The sequence below is a fragment of the Oncorhynchus clarkii genome, chromosome 24, assembly GCF_045791955.1.
Source record: "Oncorhynchus clarkii lewisi isolate Uvic-CL-2024 chromosome 24, UVic_Ocla_1.0, whole genome shotgun sequence".
Taxonomy (NCBI): domain Eukaryota; kingdom Metazoa; phylum Chordata; class Actinopteri; order Salmoniformes; family Salmonidae; genus Oncorhynchus; species Oncorhynchus clarkii.
The window spans coordinates 8,793,708-8,819,409 of record NC_092170.1 but is presented as its reverse complement, the minus strand read 5'-3'; the positions used below and the strand labels follow the sequence as shown (position 1 = coordinate 8,819,409).

Here is a 25,702-nt window from a genome sequence, read left to right as displayed (position 1 = left end):
CAAAAAATATATTGGTTTGCTGTTCTATGTTGTCATTTCACTTAGAGTTTTTCCACTTCACTAGTGAAATAGTCATCGAAATGATTGGCAATATCGAAACATTTTGTTATACCCTTCAACTTCAAACGATGGAGATGAATGATATCATGGGCAGAAAACCCAATTCATTTAAGGTACTCCAAAAGTATTTTTCCATTTTGGTTTATGCCATACTATAATTTCTCTTTTTGTTAAGTGCCAACATTTCTCAATTTACAGTAATGTCAACCAATCAGCCCGACTTGTTTGCCCCCTCTTTTGCATAATTTCTTTGAACCATACAATTTTTCAGTTCATTAATCCAGGGGCCTCAAACACTTCTCACAGTTAGTTTCTTAACAGCAGCGGTGTAAAGGACTTATGTAAAAATACTTTAAAGTACTACTTAAGCAGTTTTTTGGGGCATCTGTACTTTACTATTTATATTTGACGACTTTACTTCATTCCCCCAAAAAATAATGTACTTTTTACTCCATACATTTTCCCTGACACCCAAAAGTACTCGATACATTTTAGAATGCTTAGCAGGACATGAAAATGGTCAAATTCAAGCACTTATCAAAAGAACACCTGGGTCATTCCTACTGCCTCTGGCAGACTCACTATTCACAAATGCATCTTTTGTAAATAATGTCTGAGTGTTGGAGTGTGCCCCTGGCTATCCATACATTTTAAAAACAAGAAAATAATGCCACCTGCTTTGCTTGATAAGGAATTTTAAATGATTCATAAATTTTACTTTTGATACTGAAGTATATTTTAGCAATTACAATTACTTTTGATACTTAAGCATATTTAAAACCAAATACTGCGAGACTTCTACTCAAGTAGTATTTCACTGGCTGACTTTCACTTTTATTTGAGTAACTTTCTTTAAAAATGTATTTATACTAGAGGTTGACCGATTAATCGGAATGGCCGATTAATTAGGGCCGATTTCAAGTTTTCATAACAAATTTGAAATCTGTATTTTTGGTTACCGATTTGGCCTTTTTTGTGTGTTTTTGTTTTACAACTTTATTTAGGTGAGTCAGTTAAGAACACATTCTTATTTTCAATGACGGCCTAGGAACGGTGGGTTAACTGCCTTGTTCAGGGGCAGAACGACAGATTTTTACCTTGTCAACTCTGGGATTCAATCTTGCAACCTTACAGTTAACTAGTCCACGCTCTAACCACCTGCCTCTCATTGCACTCCACGAGGTGCCTGCCTGTTAAGCAAATGCAGTAAGAAGCCAAGGTAAGTTGCTAGCTAGCATTAAACTTATCTTATAAAAAACAATCATAATCACTAGTTAAACTAGTAATATCATCAACCATGTGTAGTACTCTAGCTTGAGGAGTGATTTAACAAGCACATTCACGAAAAAGGACTGTCATTGCCCCAATGTGTACCTAACCATAAACATCAACACCTTTCTTAAAATCAATACCCAAGTATACATTTTTAAACCTGCATATTTAGTTAATATTGCCTGCTAACATGAATTTATTTTAACTAGGTAAATTGTGTCACTTCTCTTGCAACAGAGTCAGGGTATATGCAGCAGTTTGGGCCGCCTGGCTCGTTGCAAACTGTGCGAAGACTATTTCTTCCGAACAAAAGACAGCCAACTTCGCCAAACGGGGGATGATTTAACAAAAGCGCATTAGCGAAAAAAGCATGATCGTTGCACGACTGTACCTAACCATAAACATCAATGCCTTTCTTAAAATCAATACACAATATATATATATTTAAACCTGCATATTTAGCTAAAAGAAATCCAGGTTAGCAGGCAATATTAACCAGGTGAAATTGTGTTACTTCTCTTGCACGCAGAGTCAGGGTGTATGCAACAGTTTGGGCCGCCTGGCTCGTTGCGAACTAATTTGCCAGAATTTTACGTACATTTTATGACATAACATTGAAGGTTGTACAATGTAACAGCAATATTTAGACTTAGGGATGCCACCCATTAGATAAAATACGGAACGGTTCCGTATTTCACTGAAATAAACGTTTTGTTTTCGAAATGATAGTTTCCGGATTCTAACATATTAATGACCAAAGGCTCGTATTTCTGTGTGTTATGTTTGAATTAAGTCTATGATTTTACATTTGATCGAGCAGTCTGACCGAGCGATGGTAGGCAGCAGCAGGCTCGTAAGCATTCATTCAAACAGCACTTTCATGCGTTTTGGCAGCAGCTCTTCCCTGTGCTTCAAGCATTGCACTGTTTATGACTTCAAGCCTAACAACTCCCGAGATTAGGCTGGTGTAACTGATGTGAAATGGCTAGCTAGTTAGCGGGGTGCGCACTAATAGCGTTTCAAACGTCACTCGCTCTGAGACTTGGAGTAGTTGTTCCACTTGCTCTGCAAAGGCCGTGGATTTTGTGGAGCGATGGGTAACGATGCTTCGAGGATGGCTGTTGTCTATGTGTTCCTGGTTCGAGCCCAGGTAGGGGCGAGGAGAGGGACGGAAGCTATACTGTTACACTGGCAATACTAAAGTGCCTATAAGAACATCCAATAGTCAGATATATGAAATACAAATGGTATAGAGAGAAATAGTCCTATAAATACTATATTAACTACAACCTAAAACCTCTTACCTTGGAACATTGAAGTCTCATGTTAAAAGGAACCACCAGCTTTCATATGTTCTCATGTTCTGAGCAAGGAACTTAAACGTTAGCTTTTTCACATGGCACATATTGCACTTTTACTTTCTTCTCCAACACTTTGTTTTTGCATTATTTAAACCAAATTGAACATGTTTCATTATTAATGAGGCTAAATAGATTTTTATTGATGTATTATATTAGGTTAAAATAAGTGTTCATTCAGTATTGTTGTAATTGTCATTACAAAACAACAAAAAAAAGACTATTAATCGGTATCGGCGTTGAAAAATCATACAAATCGGTCGACCTCTAATCTATACTTATACTCTAGTATGACAATTGGGTACTTTTTGTACCACTGCTTAACAGGTGCATGCTTGTCAACAATTGGCATGAATCATTTTTGCAAATAAACTAGCTACACCTACATTCTTTTTTTACAATCCCTTTGATGAAGTAGTATCTCCAAAACTCATCCGGGAACATTTACTGAAGGGAAGTTACCATCCAGATCTGTCTCTTTACTTTCCAAGTTTATATTCGATGGAGCCCTTCCGAGGGACTAAATATGTAATCAACAACAACAGTTGACTATAATAGACCTAGACCACAACCAATCCTGACCCCAGATTGTGCATCATCATAGTTTACAGGAAGCAGATGCTCAGTTAGAACTACCCATGGGTCTACTCGGTGTATCTTTGAGCCCCCAGATCCCATTACAGCCCTTTCCACTGGTGGAGCTCTGAGCTGGGCTGTGTGGTGGAGCGGAGCCCTGGCCCTCAGCTGACTCCTGACCCACCAGGCACACAGCTTTACACTGGCTCTGCTCTGTGATGATAGCCTCTCCAGAGCCACACTTCTCCACACATGCCAACATTAGTGCCCAAAGGTATGGCTTGGGGGGAATGTACCAAGTGCCCTTTGGGAACAGCTGCCATTCCAGAGTGAAGTGTTTATGGTAAAGTTAACTATGTAGAAACAGAGATGGGGCTTTGGCACAGTATTTCTCCATATGTAGGGTACTAAAGACTTAACCAAGATTACGCCAAAGCCTCTGGAAACAGATTGGCTTTCAACAGAAGACAGTGTCAAACGCATTGGACTACATCTTTTCAAAGTGTGTGTATGTGTGGGTGGGGGGGGGGGGGGGGGGGGGGTTCTATTTTTACTAATGCTCTCAGCTGTAAGGACATTTAGTTTGGCGACTTTGGGTCTTTTGAGCATGCCACTATACTGTTTAAATGGCAGACACCAGTGCTGGCCATAACCCCTGTATAGGCCACCAAAGCACTGCCACACTTTTTTTTACTGATTTCTCTGAACTATTGTCTAGTGTCCTTGAGAACTATAATCAATTCATTATGTTGGGTGACTTAAATTTTCATGTTGACAAAGAGAATTTATGCATCTTTTGAGCTCTAGGGACATTATCCAACATGTTACTGGGCCCACCCATAACTGCAGCCATACTCTGGACCTGATTATTAAGGGGCTTTCTATTGAACTCTCAAAACCTAGGACCAAGACACATGGAGGCAGCTTTTAGCTATTATGCCCCCAGCCTCTGGAATTGCCTGCCAGAGAACCTCAGGGAGGCAAAAACTGTGGTCATATTTTAAAGAGCTCTTAAAAGACACCTTTTTAGCTATGCTTTTCCTTAGGGTGCTTTTTAGTCATTCAGCTTGTTATTCTTTGGTTTTTATCCTCTTTACACTTGTGTAGTAATTATTTCAGTTTTTTTTTTCTCTCCCTGTGAAGCACATTGTGTTGCATTCCATGTCTGAAATGTGCTGATTGGATTTGACATCACACTCTGACCTGTTAACTTAGTAGAAACCTCTAGAGCGAAAACAGTAAATGCAACAGCAATTATTAAATACAAATAAATCATAAAAAACATTTATATTCACAATCTCATCCGTGCACTTGCTTTTCAATTTTAAACAAATCAATTTCCTAGTGCATATTTTTCATAGCATACATTATCATGCATTTTTATAAAATAAAATAATTATTCCATGTCAAGTATTTTTATAGGAAAATTAAGCTACCTTACACAATCTCATCGCAGAGCAGTACTATGACCTTGTGGGATAGTCTCTCTCTAAACTGTGTGTACTTTTATAATAGGAGATTCAGGGGAAACATTAACTCCAAAATAAACCATCTGATGGAGAAGTCCAGAGATGAAGAGAAGGACCACTCTGGATTGTTCTCTCAGTAGGGCTTGTGCTGAACAGGAGAGATACAGTACACACACAATGAGCAGGGAAGTCTCTCACAAACACCCACACGTATACAGTCATGTAGGGTTGTCAAGATACCAGTATGCTACAACACCTTATTCTCAAAAAGGAAAACAAAGCAGACTAAACGCTATGGTCCTTTAAATAAATCAAAAATACAGTATGTCAAATAGTGTGCTATAGCTTGGAAAAGAAACGTGATTCTGGGTGACAACATAAGGCTGTTTGTTTCCAACATTAGGACGGTTTTCCTCAGCTTCATGTTTTGTTTCCTTGCCAAGATACCTCTCAGTATCGCAACGCTGGTATCGTGATAACCCTACAGTCATGCTACACACACACACACACACTGCCCCCCCATCCCACCTTCTCCAGTACATGTGTAAATATTGGACTACACAGTGCCTTGGGAAAGTATACACACCCTTTGACTTTATCCACATTTTCTTATAGTTAGCCTTAATCAAAAAGGTATCAAATAAAACCAATTGCTCGGGGAATCTACACACAATAACGCCAAAGCGAAAACAGGTTTTCCATTTATCTATTTTTTTTTTTTAAACGTAGAAATACCTTATGTAAATAAGTATACAGACCCTTTGCCAAGAGACTCAAAATTGAGCTCAGGTGCATCCTGTTTTCATTGATCATCCTTGAGATGTTTCTACAACTTGATTTGAGTCCACCTGTGGTAAATTCAACTGATTGGACATGATTTGGAAAGGCACACACACCTGTCTATATAAGGTTCCACAGTTGACTGTGTATGTCAGAGTAAAAACCAAGTCATGAGGTTGAAGGAATTGTCCGTAGAGCTCCGAGACAGGATTGTGTCGAGACACAGATCTGGGGAAGGGTAACAAAAAATGTCTGCAGCATTGAAGGTCCCCAAGAACACAGTGGCTTCCATCGTTCTTAAATTGAAGAAGTATGGAACCACCAAGACTCTTCCTAGACCTGGCCGCCAGGCCAAACTGAGTAATCGGGGGAGAAGGGCCTTGGTAAGGGAGGTGACAAAGATCCCGATGGTCTCTCTGACAGAGCTCATCTGTGGAGATGGGAAAACCTTCCAGAAGGACAACCATCTCTGCAGCACTCCACCAATCAGGCCTTTATGGTAGAATGGCCAGAAGGAAGTCACTCCTCAGTAAAAAAGGCACATGACAGCCCATTTGGAGTTTTCCAAAAGGCACCTAAAGACTCTCAGACCATGAGAAACAAGATTCTCTGATCTGATGAAACCAAGATTGAACTCTTTGGCCTGAATGCCAAGTGTCTCGTCTGGAGGAAACCTGGCACCATCCCTACGGTGAAGCATGGTGATGGCAGCATCATGTTGTGGGGATGGTTTTCAGCAGCAGTGACCGGGAGACAAGTCAGGATCGAGGCAAAGATAAACAGAGCAAAGTACAGAGATCCTTGATGCAAACTTGCTCCAGAGCGCTCAGGACCTCAGACTGGGGCGAAGATTCACCTTCCAACAGGACAACGACCCTAAGCACAGACAAGACAACGCAGGGGTGGCTTCGGTACAAGTCTCTGAATGTCCCCCAAACTAACATCTCTGTAGAGACCTGAAAAATCACTGTGCAGCAACGCTCCCCATCCTACATGATAGCGCTTGAGACGATCTGCAGAGAACGGAAGAAACTCTCCAATTACAGGTCTGCCAAGCTTGTAGCGTCACACCCAAGACCACCCGAGGCTGTAATCACTGCTAAAGGTGCTTCAACAAAGTACTAAGTAAATTGTCTGAATACATATGTGATATTTCTGTAATTCTTTTTTTTTTTTAATGAATTTGCAACAATGTCTAAACCTGTTTTGATTTGTCATTATGGGGTAGTGTGTGTAGATTGAGGGGCAAAAACGATTTAAATCAATTTTAGAATAAGGCTTTAATGTAACAAGATGTGAAAAATCAAGGGGTCTGAATACTTTCCGAATGCACTGCATATTTTGCCTTCCTGTATTATACTTATGCTAAAATGTTTTCTATTCTACTGCCATTGACTTTGTTCGTATGCTTATATTTTATTATTGTTGTAGAGAAAGAATCTGCAAGTAAGCATTTCGTTGGATGACGTATACCATGCGTATCCCGTAAATACTCCTAATAAAACTTGAAACACACGTATGAAGATGTACCCACCTGATTAGCTTTTCTTGCTGTAAAAGAAAAACATTCAAAAGGTTCAAAAGGTGTCCTAGCAAACAAACAATAATTAGCAATATCTCAATTGGGTGACCTCATTTAACAAGCGTAACCTGGCAATGACTGAAGGTAAAGGACAGAGTGTGGTGAACCTGAGACGCTCACCTGAGCTCAGGCGGGGTAACATCACAAACAAAATGGCCACCATGACCAAGATGGATCCAAAGCCAAAGAACAACCACAGTGCAGCGTTCCAACTGTCATACTCTGAAAACATAACATCCCAAGTTTCAGTCAATGCAGTTTTTTGTAGCATGTTCCTTTCATAGAGTATATTGTGTAGGTACTGGGGCTGCCATCTAGTGGCCATGAATTGGTACTGCATACAGTGTAGTACATTTGGATTAATATTCCGTGAAGACTATATACATTGAGTGTTGGAAACATTAAGAACACCTGCTCTTTCCATGACATTGACTGACCAGGTGAATACAGGTGAAAGCTGTGATTTCTTATTGATTTCACTTGTTGAATCCACTTCAAATTAGTGTAGATGAAGGGGAGGAGACAGGATAAAGAAGGATTTTTAAGCCTTGAGACATGGCTTGTGTATGTTTGCCATTCGGAGGGTGAATGGGAAAGACAAAATATTGAAGTGCCATTGAATGTCGTATGTAGTAGGTGTTCTTAATGTTTGGTATACTCAGTGTATATAAAATATGCTTCTGTAAATCTGCAGAAATGTGTATGAACGCATACTGTATCACTGTACGTGATAAGGTTTAGGGTATAAGGGGTATAAGGTTTAAAACTCCATGAGAAGTTCCTAAAAGACCTAACCTGTGACGATGAGGGTGAAGCTTTTGCGAATGGGCATGCGCTGGGAGCTGTGAGACACCCTGCAGAAGTACTTGGAGCCCGAGTTATGCAGGAAAGCGTGGAGCAGGAAGAAGGCCGACAGAGAGTAGGTCCCGTCCTGGTGGTGGCGGTGGCTGGAGTACAGGACAGTGTCCAGCTTCTCTGGTAGGAGGCCTCCACCTCCACCACTGGGCTCCCTGAACCACTCCATCTCCACGTCCAGGGGGTAGTAGCCCTCTGCCTCACACACCACCTTCTGCTCCCCCCTGTCCACCAGGAAGATGGTAGAGTCCACGTTCAAGGACACGCGAGGCGGCTCTGAGGGACCATGTCAGAAATGACTGGCATTACAATGAGGATGTTGGCGGTATATACAAGGTGATAAAAATGGCAGTCCATGACACCTTTAACTGGCTATATTATGGCTATCATGGCATAGAGATGGACAAATTCATAAAAGTGTATACCATAATCAGGAAGTGATAATAAAAGTAATTTGCTTATTCTTTCACTGAGCAAATTATGGCGCAAAGCTTCAACAATGAAATGTGTCTGCATCAAGTCCTGTGACCCCTAACCCCTCCACCTTACCCATGATGTGCAGAGTGATGTCATGGCTACCAAACAGCGGAGGCACTGAGACAAGGCAGACATACGTCCCCTCGCTGCTCTGCTTGGTGAGGGGGAGCGTCAGGGATGCGTTGCCCCTACCGATGGCGTTAAGCGGCACCCCGCTCCCCTTTGTCTGGCCCGAGTGGCTGGAGTGGCTGAAGAGCGTGGTGCGTTCGCCGTGTCGTTGCAAACGCCATTCCACTGTCAGGTCAGCTGCCTTGTGGTCCACGTCAAACTGACAATGCAGGCTCTGTTGCTTCACTAGGCCCACCCGCACAGAGGGAGAGCGGGTGAGGACTAGCATCACAGCTACACACGTCACAGTCAAGGCAGGGCAGGAAGGGGGTGCAGAGGAAGGAGAAATTTAGAAAGAGATTATAGCTAGGGTCTCATTCTGATGCGTCTGACATAGACATACAATACAGTATATGTGACTCAGACTTTCAGGAGAGAGAAGTATTGGACAATTTACCTAACATTTTTACTCATACATAGATATACAAATGCCTAAATTAAATAAACAAGGGTATAAAAGGAATAACTGACATACAGTACCAGTCAAAAGTTTAGATACACCTACTCATTCAAGGATCCCTTTATTTGGACTTTTCTACATTGTAAAATAACAGTAAAGACATCAAAACTATGACATAACATATGGAATCACGTAGTAACCAAAAGTGTATATTTTATATTCTTCAAAGTAGCCACCCTTTGCCTTGATGACAGTTTTGAACACTATTGGCATTTTCTCAACCAGCTTCATGAGGTAGTCACCTGGAATGCATTTCAATTAACAGGTGTGCCTTGTTAAGAGTTAAATGTGGAATTTCTTTCCTTCTTCATGCGTTCGAGCCAATTAGTTGTGTTGTGACAAGGTAGGGGTGGTATACAGAAGATAGCCCTATTTGGTAAAAGACCAAGTCCATATTATGGCAAGAACCGTTCAAATAAGCAAAGAGATACGACCGTACAGCACTACTTTAAGACATGAAGGTCAGACAATACGGAAAATGTCAAACTTTGAAAGTTTCTTCAAGTACAGTCGCATAAACCATCAAGCGCCATGAAACTGACACTCATGAGGACCACCACAGGAAAGGAAGACCCAGAGTTACCTCTGCTGCAGAGGATAAGTTCATTAGAGGTACCAGCCTCAAATTGGCAATTAACTGCGCCTCAGATTGCAGCCCAAATTAAAAAAGAACCATCAACATCAACTGTTCATAGGAGACTGCGTGAAGCAGGCCTTCACGGTTGAATTACTGCAAAGAAACTACTACTAAAGGACACCAATAAGACGAAGAGACTTGCTTGGGACAAGAAACATGAGCAATGGACATTAAACCAGTGGAAATCTGTCTTTTTTTAAAATTAGACATTATTGGTTCCAACCGCCGTGTCTTTGGGAGACGCTGAGTAGGTGAACGGATTATCTCTGCATGTGTGGTTCCCACCTAAAAGCATGGAGGAGACGTGTGATGGTGCTTTGCTGGTGACAGTGTTAGTGATTTATTTTGAATTCAAGGCACACATAACCAGCATGGCTACCACAGCATACTGCATCGATACGCCATCACATCTGGTTTGAGCTTAGTGGGACTATCACTTGTTTTTCAATAGGACAATGACTCAAAACACACCTTCAGGCTGTGTAAAGGCTATTTGACCAAGAAGGTGAGTGATGGAGTGCTGCATGAGATGACCTGGCCTCCACAGTCACCCGACCTCAACCCAATTCAGTTGGTTTGGGATGAGTTGGACCGCAGAGTGAAGGAAAAGCCTCCAAGTGCTCAGCATGTGGGAACTCCTTCCAAGACTGTTGGAAAAGCATTCCAGGTGATTACCTCATGAAGCTGGTTGAGAGAATGCCAAGAGTGTGCAAAGCTGTCATCAAGGCAAAGGGTGGCTTCTGTTAGGTTCTGATTATTAGAGTAAGAACTCTGACACTGAAAGCTCAAACCAAGCTTATTCTTCCTGAAGGATCGAACAGCTGAATCGACGAAAACATTCATACCAGCACTAGTATTTATCCCTTTCTCCTATACGGAGTCACTTCCTACACATTTGAACAGCCAATGCATCTGTTGAGACACAAAACCCTTCAGTGATATTGGTTCTTCCTCACCTCATCTGACCGGACCTCTGCCCCAAAGTGCTCACTCCTCCCCAACTCACGGCTGTCATGGTGACTGGTACCAGACTGTCTCTTCTCCTCCGAACATCCCTGATGGCTAACAATAACATATCCTGACATAATGTAAACGTTATACATTACCCGCTCTCCCTCAGTGACATGAATAAGTATATTTCCATTCTCAGAACCCAACACTACTTTGAAGAATATAAAATAGATTTGTTTATCACTTTTTTGGTTCCTACATGAGTCCATGTGTGTTATTTCATAGTTTTTATGTCTTCACTATTATTCTACAATGTAGAAAATAGTAAAAAAAAGAAAAACCCTTGAATGAGTAGGTGTCCAAACTTTTGACTGGTACTGTATGTTACAGACTAGAGCAGTGCTTCCCAAGGTGTGTAGATATTTGCCCTAGCACTAACACAGTTGAATCAACTAATCAATGCATCTACTGCAGAAGTGTCACTCATTCCGAAGCTGGCCGAGTATCTGCGGGTTTTGGTTTTTTCCTTTCAATTAAGACCTAGACAACTCATGGAGGGGAGTTCCTTACTAATTAGCAGTGGTGGGAAAAGTACCCAACTGTCATTCTTGAGTAAAAGTAATGATACCTTAAAATACAAAATGACTCAAGTAAAAGTCACCCAGTAAACTCTAAAAAGTCAAAAAATATTTGACTTTTAAATATACTTAAGTATCAAAAGTATAAATCATTTAAAATTCCTTATATTAAGCAAACCAGATGGCACCATTTTTTATTTATTTACAGAAAGCCACGGGCAGACTCAAACATTCAGACATAATTTACAAACGAAGCATGTGTGTTTAGTGAGTCCGCCAGATCAGAGGCAGTAGGGATGACCAGGGATGTTCAGTTGATAAGTGCGTGAATTTGACCATTTTCCTGTCCTGCTAAGCATACAGTACTTTTGGGTGTCAAGGAAAATGTATGGAGTAAAAAGTACAATATTTTCCTAAGGAACGTTGTGAAGTAAAAGTAGTCAAAAATATAAAACAGCAAAGTAGATACCCCAAATAACAACTTAAGTAGTACTTTCAAGTATTTTAACTTAAGTACTTTACACAACTGCTAATTAGTGACCTTAATCAAGTACAAGGGTTGAGAGAAAACCCAGACTCGGCCCTCTGTGGAATGAGTTTGACTTGATCTACTGCATAAGAAATAGACAGAAGGAAAAGTCTGCATTACTTGAAGTGGTTAGCACCGCTCTGTCTGCGATGGCGGCCCAGTTGCGGTAGTGTGCCTGGCCAGGTGTGGGCGTTGCAGGGGTGTGTCTGAGGAAGCTGGTGATGATGAATACGCCGTCGGTGTGCCGTATGGTGCAGGTGAACCAGATGTCATGCTCCTGGGCTCCTAAACCTGGCCAACGCATCTGGAGGCCCTCTGTGTTGTACCTGCGGATCTCACACCGCAGCTGGTGCGCCACTACTCCTTCAATGTACTTCCTCATGTCCACCTTAGAGCCTGAACACACGGTTTGAAGCGCATCTCAGTGTTGAAAACAACAAACATTAACCAGTGAAGAACATATAACCAAATCTGACATTTGTTTAGCGGTTTCTCTCATTCACCTGTAACAAGGAAGGTGATCGTATTAGGGTTCAAAGCACTGTCCCCTGGATGGCCAAACTGCAGCCCAGCGTCTCTGTGCTGGTACTCGGTTTCAGCATGTCCCTCATCATTGAACGTTACACTTTCATCCACCAGCTGACAGGGCAGCCAAGGCACCTGTTCGAAAGACTGGATTCCTGGCACCTCTGTCAAATCGAGGAATACGTAGAATAATCACTATGAGAGTTTAAAATTTAACTTCACATTTAAAAATCTATCATAATTATAGGCTAACAAACAACGCTGAACGAGCACAACATGCCTGAAACCATCAGATTAAAGAAATATGATAGCAAAAAGGTCATAAAGAAGCCTACCTCCACAGAGAAATAAACAGATAAGAATATTGATGTTTAAACTCATGTTACAAAACGGTCTTCTGGACCTATCTTTCCCTGTGCCACGCAACTCGAAGAGCTTTCACTTTCATTTCAGACAACTTGATGCAAGTGACTAAAACAGAACCTGCTTGTGCAGCTGTCCGTAAGACACGTTAACATTTGATTTTTTACAATGGCTTGTATTAGTAAAGTAATAATCATATGTGAATGAGGAAGAAAGTGATAAAAACTACTCGGCAAAACAATATTAAAACCAAAACCTGCTACTGAAACTAAACAACCCTCCATATATATCCATACCATGAGTGGCGCTGTAAAGTTACATTTTGTCGCTCAACAAAAAAAATCCGCCCACGTGACCTTGATGCGGAAGTAAGAAGACTTGTTTTGATTGATCGAAAAACACGTTTCTTTCATTGGTTTCTTGTAATATCGCATTGGAAAGTAAGTATCTAGTTACAGTATTAAATTTCTCGTTTTATTACAGTTAGTAGAATAATGCATTGAACAAAAAAATGTACATGTGCTCTTCGTTGTAGTTGGCTTGGCGTGGAATTGGGTCCAGCGTGGATGAAAGGATGCACATTTGATGACTGAACTGCGCCTCACCCAAACAATGAATCAAGGTAGCAATGAGATTTGAGTTGAATGCATTGGCTTATCGTTGTAACATGTTAACTGTATGTATTTGCATTATTTGCTGAACTAGCTAGCTGACAATACAGATTTACGGTCAGGTGTGAACTAAATATATTTCAAGTCAATCACTTTGACAGTACCCCTTTTGATTTCAACTAAACATGCCATTTTCCCATTGTAGAAGTGCTCAGTGACTTTTGACCTGAATGGCAAAACATTTTAGAAATGTGCTCAAAGTTGACCTATTTTGCATACCATTTGACTTTTTCCACATTTTGTTATGTTACAGCCAGTAATAAAATTGATGAATTGTTCTCAATCTACACACAATACCCCATAATAAAGCAAAACCCTGTTTAGACACTTTTGCAAATTATAACTGAAATCACTTACATAAGTATTCAGACCCTTACTCAGTACTTTGTTGAAGCACCTTTGGCAGCAAGTCTTCTTGGGTGACGCTACAAGCTTGGCATGCCTGTATTTGGGGAGTTTCTCGGATTCTTCTCTGCAGATCCTCTCAAGCTCTGTTGGATGGGGAGCGTCGCTGCACAGCTATTTTCAGGTCTCTCCAGAGATGTTCAATCGGGTTCACTCCTGCATGGTCTTGGCTGTGTGCTTAGGGTCATTGTCCTGTGGAAAGTGAACCGTCGCCCCAGTCGGAGGTTCTGTGTGTTCTACCAGGTTTTCATTAAGGCTCCCTCTGTACTTTGCTCCATTCATCTTTCCCTCGATACTAACTAGTCTCCCAGACGCTTGGCTTTCAGGCCAAAGAGTTCAATCTTGGTTTCTTCAGACCAGAGAATCTTTTTTCTCATGGTACGAGAGTCCTTTAGGTGCCTTTTGGCAAACTCCAAGCGTGCAGTCATGTGCCTTTTACTGAGTGACTTCCGCCTGGCCACTCTACCATAAAGGCCTGATTGGTGGAGTGCTGCAGAGATGGTTGTCCTTCTGGAAGGTTCTCCCATCTCCAGAACTCTAGAGCTTGTTCAGAGTGACCATCGGGTTCTTGGTAACCTCCCGTCTCCCCCAATTGCTCAGTTTGGCCGGGCGGCCAGCTCCAGGAAGAGTCTTGGTGGTTCCAAACTTTTTCCATTTAAGAATGGAGGCCACTGTGGTCTTAGGAACCTTCAATGCTGCAGAAATGTTTTTGTACCCTTCCACCAGATCTGTCTCGGCACTCTACAGACTATTCCTTCGACCTCATGGCTTGGTTGTTGCTCTGACTTGCGCTGTTTACTGTGGGACCTTATATAGACAGGTTTGTGCCTTTCCAAATATGTCCAATCAATTGAATTTACCACAGGTGGACTCCAATCAAGTTGTAGAAACATCTCAAGGATGATCAATGGAAACAGGATGCACCTGAACTCAATTTCAAGTCTCATAGTAAAGGGTCTGAATACTTATGTAAATAAGGTATTTCTGTTTATTTTTAATATAGTTACAAAAATGTCTCAACCTGTTCTTCACTTTGGCATTATGGGGTATTGTGTGTAGATTGAGGGATTTGTAAAAATGTAAATACATTTTAGAATAAGGCTGTAACGTAACAAAATGTGTAAAAGGTGAAGGGGGTCTGAATACTTTCTGAATGCCCTGTATATCTTCATCACTGGGGGTGGGGGGGGGAAATGGTTGATATTGATATGACTTAAAAGTTTACAAACAGGGTTGTCAAACTATTGTATAATTACTTAAACATTTCTTTAATAATAACTGTCATTTAACCTTAAACATCAACTATCAAAAAAACGTGTTAACTTTGATTTGTCATATTCACACGTTGTAGCTTAGACCCCTTTTTACATCATCTGAGGTTGTCTTGTGACTGCCATCGGTTGAGACACAACGTGCTCTTGAGTACAGGGTGGGTGTCATGTTTTGGCTGATAAATGTACTCACAAGTTGACATTTCAACTTACAAATGGTACCACAAAGATGGTTGGAAGTCCACACATAGAATGTTGATTTGAATGGGAATATCTGTTTTTAAATTCTACTCTTAATCTTCCAAAGGAAACCTATCATAGAAATATAGACAATAGAATAGATATGACTGTTTCAAGGTTCTACACAGGATTTTTATTAAGAATGTATGTATTGTAATTTCAGAAAATGTCCAAAATATATTTGCAGTAATAGTGGAATGGTGTGTTTCACAGTATTACTTTACCCTCCAGTGTTGGGATTGGCTATGATATTTGCATATTAGTTTCCTCCTTCCTGAATGGCATCTGATTTCAAAATGGGAAAGCTGTTTTGACTTTGTAGCTGTGTTAATCAGGTCAAGTGGTAAATGTAGAAATCACTGTCATTTCCTGATTGCTAAAATTCTACACTGTTCGCTCAGTTTCAGAAAACAAACATTGAATAGTGTAGGGAATCGGTGTACCATCTAAATCGCTGTGTATTATATTCTTAATCGCAATAACATTTCTTTACAGCTGTTTGAAGCTGATGGACCCAAACTGAAAGTAAAAGGCTGGAATGCAATTCTCTGCCATGTTACGGGGAAATGGGATGCGGTGGAGGAAATTTGTTTTGAATGCAGCCAAGTGCTGTTGCAAATCACCTAGCTTCCACATAGGTGCTACACCTGTAATTTCACCCCTATCAGTTGACATTTGAATGTGGGTGGATCGGCAGGTAGCCTAGTGGTTAGAGCATTTGGCCAGTAACTGAAAGGTTGCAGTATCGAATCCCCGAGCTGACAAGGTAAAAATATGTTGTTCTACCCCTAAGCAAGGCAGTTTACCCACTGTTTCCCAGGCACAGAAGATGTGGATGTCGATTATGGCAGCCACCCGCATCTCTGATTCAGCCACCCGCACCGCTGATGTCGATTATGGCAGCCACCCGCACCTCTGATTCAGCCACCCGCACCTCTGATGTGGATGTCGATTATGGCAGCCACCCGCACCTCTGATTCAGAGGGGTTGGGTTAAATGCGGAAGGCATTCACTTGTACAACTGACTAGGTATCTCCCTTCGTGATAGTAATCAGAAGTTCAAATTTCAATGGCGTAGCAGCTAAACTGCAGTGGTCTGAAGGATAGGTCCATGCTAAGAATTATATTTATATGATTGAAATGACACCCACCCTGTATTTAAAAGCATGTTTCTCAACCGAAGCTTGCAACCCTATTTGTAAGCTTTTTGAATGATATCAAACTCAACCGTTTATCATTTCCAGTGATGAAGACGTGGATGTCTCGTGGTATGGTGGGGAATGCAAAATGGGTCAGCTTTAAACAAACACCTTTATCTCTGGAATGTTCTGGAATTCCGTTACAAAAAGTAACTTTCTGACAACTCCTTCCATGGGCAAACATGTATGCAAAGTTTTTTTTAATCAAAGAGGATCTGTCAAGTGACTCAACTCAAATGGATTTGGCCCCGGCAACCTGGTTTCTGTACTGAACTAACTACTCTGTAGTCTACTCCTGTGTTCATGCGTTCTTACTCTTCTGCCTGTGCTTTCAGATTCCTGGCTGAGCTGTGAGAAGACTGCCATTCTCCAGGGAGGCTTTCTGTTGGCCAACAGATTGTGCCAGCCAGCATCACTCAGTGCCCTGCAGAAGGAGGACTGGAGTAAGGTTGCCCACCCAATTCTACAGGCTGTCAGAGAAATATGTGGGCAGGAGCGAGGTAGCTGTCTGAGCAGTGTTCACTGGAAGAAGAAAATCATCTGCGTCTTATGGAGCAAATTACTGGGGCGGGAGAGCGAAGAGGACATAGAAATCGGCTGGAGGGAGAATCCATTCTTCTCTCTGCAGAACAGTCTACCTGACATTAACCGAACAGTGATGTTTGAGCTGGTCAAGTTGAAAGGCTTCTCTCAGATCTACGCCCAGCTGCTTTTGTGTCTGCCGTCGTCCCACCTGAGTTCTGAGCTAGAGAAGCTAGTTCAACACATCACCCGTAACAGCACTGAGGAGGACGTCCGCGTCCTGCTGGAGGTGTGGTGGGAGCTCTGGAAGGGCAGCGAGGGAAGGCGAGAGGACGATCTAGATACGGTCTTTACTAACCAGTGGACCCGCCTCCCCAACACCACTGGCCTCTCGCCTCATGCTGCCAAGAGATTCAAGTCAAACCCAGATACCCCAACATCAACACCATTCACCAATGATGTGCTGTCCATTCTTTTTCATGCTCTGGAGGAGCTGAAAGAGCATCTGAGCACCTCTGACCTTTGCTACCGTGCCCTATCCAACTGCCTCGACTCCCTGTACACCTCACATCTGATAGACCAAGCTATCATCCTCCCAGCTGAGGTGCAACTTCAGAGCCTGAACAGTACGGTGACTGTCAGAAAGAGGCATGCTGGGATAGAGAAGTTTGATCTGGTCCAGGTGATAAGCGAGGCCCACAGTGACCTGAAGGCAGCCCACACACCCTCCCAGTTTAAACCCTGTGGAATGACACTAATGCAAGCCCTGCAGACTGTCTCACAGCTCACTCAGGCCTGGGAGAAGAGAGGGCTGCTGGAGATGACAGACAGCTGTGACCCCAGTGTCTTGGCACGCCGTCTGAAAAGCTGTCTGGCCAGAGTGCTCGAGTCCCTAGAGGAACTTTCCATGTCTGAGACCATGGATGAGGGTGAGCGCCAGACACTGAACAATGTGCAAAGCACTTTTAGAGGCTTGTTAGTCTCACTGTCCTTCCCCGACACAGAGAGCAATGCTGGGGAAATGGCCCACATTGCCGTAGCCATCATTAACCACCGCTTGGAGGGCTTCCAAGATTTCACTACGCTATTTGCAACTGAACTGAGCTGGTCCCTGAGTGTGGAGGAGTGGATCAGCTGTTTGGAGAGAAACAAAAACGCATTCCAGCGAAAGGACATTGTCATGAAATTAGTCTCCACTCTCATTGCAAAGTGCCAAATAGATACTGAAGAAGTAGAGCACTGCAGAAAGCTGAATGACATTATTGTGAACATTTTCGCAGAGCTCCCCTTAGCTGAGAAAAACACAACATTAGCGGAAATGCTAACCTGCTCCAAGAAGGGTCTCCAGGGCTCTCTGCCCCATGCTGTGACGGAGGGCTTTAGTGAGGAGCTCAACATGGCGTTCAACTGCATCATCCAGGGTGGATCGGCGCAGAACAACCTCAGCTTGGCCGTGGCCGCCATAGCCCGTGTGGCCTTTCAGAACCCCGAGGCCACCCTGCGTCGGTGCTGCCATCTAGCGGTGGTGAACCATGGGGCCCACAGCCTCCTCTCCAAGATACTCCAGCAGCTCCCAGGGCTGAGGGGAGGTGCCCCCGGTTGCACAGAGGGGACGGGCAGTTCTGCGGGAAGCTTACTGTGCAGCTGTCTTCAAGATACTGCCATGACTAAACTGTCCTCGGCTAAGGAGGAGGACCAGTTCCTGCACTTCCTGGTTGCACTGATGCAGCCGAGCATTTCCGAGAGCGGACAGAGTTTCCTGCACCCTGAAGAGGTTGTGTGTGCCTTCGTCCTGCCTCACCTCTCCCCCTCTGGCTCTAGCACCTGCAGCCTGGAGCTGTGCCTGCGTTTGCTCCACTCTGCATTTTCTCTGAATTTCCAGGATGCATCTCCACACTGGGTCATGAACTGCTCCCCGTTCCCCCTCCTCTGCGTCCTCTGCCAGCTCCTGAACGAGGGCTGCGGGTGCTGGGATCTTCCTGCAGAGGGCGCACCACATCACTTATCCATGGAGTCCAAGGTGCTGCTCGTCACTGTGCTGACTGCATTGGGCAAGGTGGTGGGACGGGAGGTGGCCTCAGCCCCCAACACCTGGTCCAGAGCCCTTTTCTGGCTCTACAATAAGGTGGAGGCCCTGGACTGGACTGTTCGCTTCCACCTGAAGGTAGTGTGGGGGGATCACTTCAAAAACGAGGTGCCGTCCTCACTGTTGGCTGTGTGCGAGCTGCCGGAGCAGGAATGGTCTGGCCTAAAGTTGGCCCAGTATGGGCAGGGCACAGGGCTGCTGGCGTGGATGGAGTGCTGCGCTCTCTCTGACGAGGTTCAGGACACCATGCTGACCTCTCTGGCTCTGGACCAGCATCGGCCCGACGACGTCAACATGTTCAGCAAAGGCCTGCTGGTGGCTGTGACACAGACCCTACCCTGGTGCACCGTCGCCGAGTGGGGCAGGCTGCTGAGAGCCATGCGAGAGCTGCTCCGCTCAGGTCGTCTCCACGTGCCTTACTCTCTGGAGTACGTGGACTTTCTCCCCCTGCTGGACCTGCGGCCGTTCTCCTGCGAGCTGCGTCTGTCCGTGCTACTGCTGCGTGTCCTCCAGCTGCTCTGCGGCTCCAGCTGCAAAGACTGGCTTCCCGGCCAGGGCTGGGCCCACGTGGGGCTGCTGTACGCCAGCGCCATGAGAGAGATCATAGACTCCCTGAGGGGAAAGCTTTCGCCGTCTTCCTCCAACAAAGACCCAAAAGAAGAGAGGGCAGCTACCACCACCGCCAGCCAGGAGGTGCTATTTGTACTGAGCCAGCTCTTCTGCCATGTGCAGCACATTCAAGTGATGATGCCAGGCGGTCAGTGTGAGTCCCTGTTCCTGTGTGCACTGGAGATCCTGACCCACTACGAGGCAGTACTGGCCGCACACCCCAGCTGCTGCTCCCACCTGGAGACCAGGAACACTCGCCACTTCTTCACCACCATCACAGACAACCTGGACAGCGCCGAGATGAAGGCTGTGTTGCATCAGAAAATTGCTCAGCTGTCGTCTTCAGGTTGATGCACTTAAGACAGTGCTCGAATGAGGGTTTATTGTTCCCAGCCTCAAATAAAATGTTCTGACCCAAAATGTACTTTTGAATAAAACTGACAAATTGCATGTCTTTCAGTGGTTTATTAATCAAAACTCATTGAAACAAACTTTGATCATCCACACTAGGACACAAGACAGGGTTACAACTTGATCAAAATGCTTGGGCTTTCAGTGCTTATTTCATTTGTCTGTCAAATCTATTTTCTAGTGCAACATTTCATACTTAACTATGAAATAATTAATTTAAATATTTTGGATAGAAAGTTACCCTGATTAGTCATGATGCATGGTGTCACTCTTTCAGGTAGAATTTTTATTTTTATTTTAAGTAAATATTTCTTGCACAAACTACATCATATAACAGTGTCTGACCCCTGAGAATTGTAATAAATACCAGTCATTTTGTATTCATAGGCAGTTGCATGTCCCAAATTCCACAGACCATTCCTTCAGAGGCAAGGATTGAAATAACTCATGGCATTGAAGACAAGAGGGCAAAGGAAGCATAATTGACATGTTGCTAACCACAGAATTAGATGGCACCTCTAATCTGTCTTTGAGCCATCTTTATGAGAAGGTTGACCCGTTGACCCAGTCTGACGCAGGTAGAGGCGATAGGCCTTGCGACACAGCAGCACAAACCAGTAGATCTGAGGTGCTAGTAAGGATAGGTTGGCTAAGTTGCAGTGGAGCTGTAGATGGAAAGGCACTTCGTGGAAGGGAATGGTGTACTGCTGACCATACACCCAGTACATGTAGGGGAAGAGCAGGATACGGCAGGTGAAGAAACTCAGCAGAACCATCACACCATTGACGCGGTGAAGCCATGAGTCCTCTAGTCCCAACTACAGAGGAAAATATATGGATTGTTTAATGATTGTACACCGAGTTATAGTACAATTCATACTATGCTCAGACTACCTAAAGCACAACTCAAAAACAAAGGGGTTTATGAATCTGGGAGTCGCCTTACCTGGATCAGAACCTTTCCTAATGAGACAAACGGAGTGCTGAATTCAGCCATGAAGAAACAGCCAATGAAGAAGTCTCCACCTAGGCCGGTCCTGAGGAACTGAGGAGGGAAAAAAAGCATGATATGAATATTAAAAACAAACTCATTGAGCACAGCCAGCTGTTGAGGATGACACGGTCGATTATCAATAACAAAAACTGGACTAGTCACAAATTTCAACTGCCGATGTAACGCATCAGACCTAAAGTTGCTGTACAGTAATTGTGCTCCCTCACCAGAGTGATGGGCATAAAGACCGTGAGGAGGACCATGTGATGAAACACCAGCAGGGGATGCCGGAGGAGGAACAGCTTGATGGTAAGGAGGGAGTGCTTCATGTACGCCTCGTGCCCTCTGACCTTTTGACTGTGGTAGTTACTCAGATACATGGCGTAGATATCAAAGGCCATGTAAGGGGCGCCAAACCACACAAATTCATTGGTCAGTCTGTGCCTAAAGAAGATGGTGACATACCGGTACATTAGGATCATGATGAAAGTAAGCACTTACGCTGGATTTTGTTAAAACTGACGATTTAACCAGTGAAACAAATAGAAATGTGGCCTCTTCCTACACCCAATGAAACTGGAGGATCGAGTAAAATATAAATAGGGCCGTGTTCTGGTTAATCATGTCACATGACCTGGAATTAAACATTTATTTAAAAAAAGGTCCCGAACAGTCATTGATTCCCATGTAAACTAACATTTTGAGTGACTAAAATAAAATCACCCATAATTTGTTTTGGATAGAAATGCTAAAAATTATATATATATATATATATATACATATATATTCCCCCCCCCCCCCTCAAGGCTAACTACCAGGAAGTTTGAAAAGACAGGCTGAGTGGACGAGAAACTTATATTCATGGGTTGAGAAGTGGATGAGAAAGGGCAGCCTAGGGTAGGGTAGTGGTTAGAGCGTTGGACTAGTAACCGGAAGGTTGCAAGTTCAAACCCCCAGAGCTGACAATCTGTTGTTCTGCCCCTGAACAGGCAGTTAACCCACTGTTGGGTATAAGAATTTGTTCTTAACTGACTTGCCTAGTTAAAATAAAACATAAAAAATAAGCTTATATTCATAACGCTCTTTGAAAACGCCCATGTCAAGCAACATGAATGTAGTGTTGCAGTAAAATCATCAAGCAAATTTGATGATACACAAAGCAAAATTGTTTCAATTTATATTTTGCTATACATTTCTCGGTAGGCGGTTCACAGCAGCACTGACACTTGTCGACTTGACAACTGCGTCTGAGTTTTGAACGACCCTCCCGCTCCCTTTTTGTTCCATGCTGGCTGAAGACCTAGCTAGACAGTAACTAACTACAGACGAAAGGGGAAACAAATATATTTGACATAGGATAGGATAAACGTTTAATTATATTTGCGGAGACCCTACAGTCAAATTAAATTGACTGTTCATGACCTTAAGCTTTTTCAAAACTGTTTCCTTTTTTACTATGAATAATTGAGAAACAGTTTCAGTCACGAAGGAAATAAACACAGCTAAACCCTGCAGATAATGAGACCACAGTGTTAAAATTGGGGCGGGGGAGTTGTGCTCAATTTAAACTCTAGAGGACTCTGGTGACGGGCTCTTGTTGAACATGTCAGTCTTTTCTATCAGTGTACTACGGCCTCTGCCCCCCCCAAAACTCTTGTTTTTAAATGGCTCTGGTTGTAACTGGTTAAATTCCCACTCAATCACTACACGTGATGATTGCTGTTTAAAAGGAAATTATTTAAATATGAATTCTTACCTGTCAGACATCACATCATTGGAGGCAGTAGCAATTATGAACCCAACAATAGTAGCCAGAGTTGCATAGATAGAGGACAGCAACCTTGTGAAAAGATGGAATAGATGAGATGAGGCTATGCAAGTGCGCACAATTGGTTTTTCATTTGTTCTAATATTAATTTAAAATAGCAAACAAATTTTACATTAATATATTGGTGCCAGGTAAAGGGTTATGTAGACAATATAGTGTATTGCATTTAGTGCATTTAATTCCATTGCTAATATGGAAATAAATAATTTTCAGATAAAGCATTTTTTCGGTTGCATGTACGTTTTTATTTGGACCCTTTTTGGAAGTCCATCTGTCGCTCAGTGAAACGCCATTCTTTGGGAAGTACCGAACGTATTTTGACATTATTAAGCTTGAAAAACGGGTTAATGGCAAGTTAAATTGCTCTTGGTTTTAAAGGAGAATCGGCATCTTCTATGTCTCCTGTAAATCCAGGTTGCGGTTCAGTTCTGATAGATTTTTCTCCGGAGTTGTTGAGATAGAACTAGAAATCTGCTCACTGAAATACCTAGTGTCAGTTACTAGTTAAGTCATTCAATGACAAGAACTGGCTAACTTATGCATACGGAAATAGTCACGCAATAAAGCCTACCTTCCGCTGACCACAAACACATCTGCATCATTCCAATTTTTGAAAGCGGATTCAAGCACTTTCCTGGATATGAAGAACAGTCCCGGGAAAAATACAACGCCACAAGCTAACATATACATGATACACTCGCATTAACCAGCTACACTGTCGAAATACGAGGAAGCAGGAAGCGAACCGTACTTGCATGCGTTCACCCCGAAGATGCAAATTAATAGTAGCTGAGCCTTTTAAGCTCAGGTACTATTCAAATAGTTTAGCATCTGACTGGAAGTGTTCCCTGTTTTTTCTGAGGAAACCTTCAAAATAAAAGAACACATTTCAAAACATTGCAATGTCGATTTCAAAATATATTACAACTAATCAATGACCATTTATTTGTATTGTGCTTATAAGCAAATTCAACAAGAAATGTATGAAAACAGTGAGAAATATTTATGAAAACAATGAAAAATATGGTATAAAAACATTTTTAAGACTGGTTTACAATTTGTTTTAAAGAACTGTGCAGAGATAAAAGCGAGGTTGGAAATACTTATAAGTAGGATCTTTACTAGCCATATATTTTTTTAGGGTGAGTGCCATCTAAATATCCAGCAACGCTTCGTACTCTGCCTATTCCATTGCCCCCAAAGCAATACACCAGGGGTGTTAAACTCATTCCACGAGGGCCTAGTGTCTGCTGGATTTGAGTCTTTCCTTTCAATTAAGACCTAGACAACCAGGTGAGGGGAGTCCCTTACTAATCAGTGATCTTAATTCATCAATCAAGTACAAGGAGGAGCGAAAATCCGCAGACACTTGTCCCTCCTTGGAATGAGTTTGACATGTGCAATATGCAGTATATGGAAATAATTTGGTTAAAGATTTTTTTTTATTATTATTTGTGCCAAGGTTAAAGTGGGGTTAGAAGTAGTCAGTAATATCTGTAGAATCTATATGTGACCCGATTCAGGAAACTAGGCTTATGTTGCAAGTCACAACTTCACATTTTTTTGTCAAAATGTTTTTGGGGGGCTGAAATGCCTTCTTGAACATGTGAACTTTCATGTGCCTTAAAATCTAATTGTATGCCATCTGTTAATGCAAATGAAATGGTTAAATTATGAGCCTAGTTGGTCAGAAACCTTCCCGCTAGCCATGATTGGCTGAGATAATGAGTGGACTGCTCATGCCGAGAGATGAGTTTGGATTGGTCTGCGGTGTAGCATCTTGTGTCTATAAAATGAGCTGCTCGTAATGTGTAGATCATCTTTTCTACCGCAGTTTTTTCTAAGTATATAACATTAGCCATGAAGAACTGCAAAAATATTGCTACTTCTCTCAATAACATTGCTGCCCTGAATTTATCAGGTGCTATCGACAAAGGTAAGTGGGGAAAAGTTGTGATGGACCAGTTTCTGGAGGACGATCGTGCCATGCTGACTCTCTGACTCTGAAAATGAATCAGACGATGAGGAAATCGCTGATTTAGGTACAAACATTTTCATTGAAGACATTGTAGAGTCTTCTGATGACCGTGATGGAGAAGAAATGGCGACAATCAACAGTGTTGTCACGGAAGAATGCGTAGGGAGTCAAAAAGAGAACACAGAAGGATGTTGTATAAAACATGTCTCCGGATTACATCTTCAAATTAAGGGCAACCATGGCATCAGTGACAGAGAGGGAGAAAGATCTGATGATACTTATAGCATTGCACACTGTCAGTGTGCACCAGAGTGACTTGACACAATGGGCTAAACAAGCTGTTCAAACTAAACGACAGAGGACGTGAAGCTTTCATCTATGTAAATGCGTAAGAATCAAACATTGAACCAATTTTGGTTAACTTTAGGGAGCTATGAAAATCAGTTTGTATTGCTAATTAAAGCTGGCTGTTAGCTAGCCAGCTTTAGTTCAATGGCTGGCTTGCTAACTTTACTCTGGATTGGGATTTTGGTAAAAATTTTAGCCGGCTAACTTTAACGTTACATGTCTAAACAAAACACCCCAAGTTAAAGCTTGCTGTTATCTAGCTAACGTTAGCGCCGATTAGATGGCTGGCTTGCTAGCTAACAGTAACTTACATGTGTGAAATGTGTGTAACGTTAGTATCTGGAATTTGTCTTTCAGCATCAGTAGAACACGCCTGACTGCATGACCACCTATTCAAGACCTGCAGTTGTCTCAGGGGTGCCCTACTGAACCAGCAAGCAAAGACATCAGGATGCATTACAGCTTTGATTTTGCTCAACAAGTAAGCAATATTTCCTCCT

At 42.6% G+C, this 25,702-nt stretch overlaps 3 protein-coding genes across 3 annotated transcripts; 1 reads left to right on the top strand and 2 right to left on the bottom strand.

Annotated features, from left to right (window-relative positions):
* Positions 1–4,538: 4,538 nt before the first annotated feature.
* On the bottom strand, positions 4,539–12,967 carry LOC139382465 (tapasin-related protein-like). Its single transcript, XM_071126531.1, has 8 exons — positions 12,613–12,967; positions 12,256–12,441; positions 11,873–12,148; positions 8,502–8,831; positions 7,893–8,228; positions 7,218–7,319; positions 7,050–7,066; positions 4,539–4,883 (listed from the first exon to the last, which is right to left on the bottom strand). The coding sequence occupies exons 1-8, from the start codon at positions 12,656–12,658 to the stop codon at positions 4,869–4,871; spliced, it is 1,308 nt and encodes a 435-aa protein (XP_070982632.1). The 5' UTR covers positions 12,659–12,967; the 3' UTR covers positions 4,539–4,868.
* On the top strand, positions 12,731–20,097 carry LOC139382464 (gem-associated protein 4-like). The gene is made up of 3 exons (XM_071126530.1): positions 12,731–13,080; positions 13,176–13,262; positions 16,762–20,097. Exons 2-3 carry the CDS (start codon positions 13,226–13,228, stop codon positions 19,992–19,994), a joined length of 3,270 nt encoding a protein of 1,089 aa, XP_070982631.1. The 5' UTR covers positions 12,731–13,080; positions 13,176–13,225; the 3' UTR covers positions 19,995–20,097.
* Positions 20,089–23,709, bottom strand: LOC139382466 (TLC domain-containing protein 3A-like). Its single transcript, XM_071126532.1, has 5 exons — positions 23,448–23,709; positions 22,805–22,888; positions 21,276–21,492; positions 21,001–21,099; positions 20,089–20,872 (listed from the first exon to the last, which is right to left on the bottom strand). Exons 1-5 carry the CDS (start codon positions 23,564–23,566, stop codon positions 20,573–20,575), a joined length of 819 nt encoding a protein of 272 aa, XP_070982633.1. The 5' UTR covers positions 23,567–23,709; the 3' UTR covers positions 20,089–20,572.
* Positions 23,710–25,702: the final 1,993 nt, after the last annotated feature.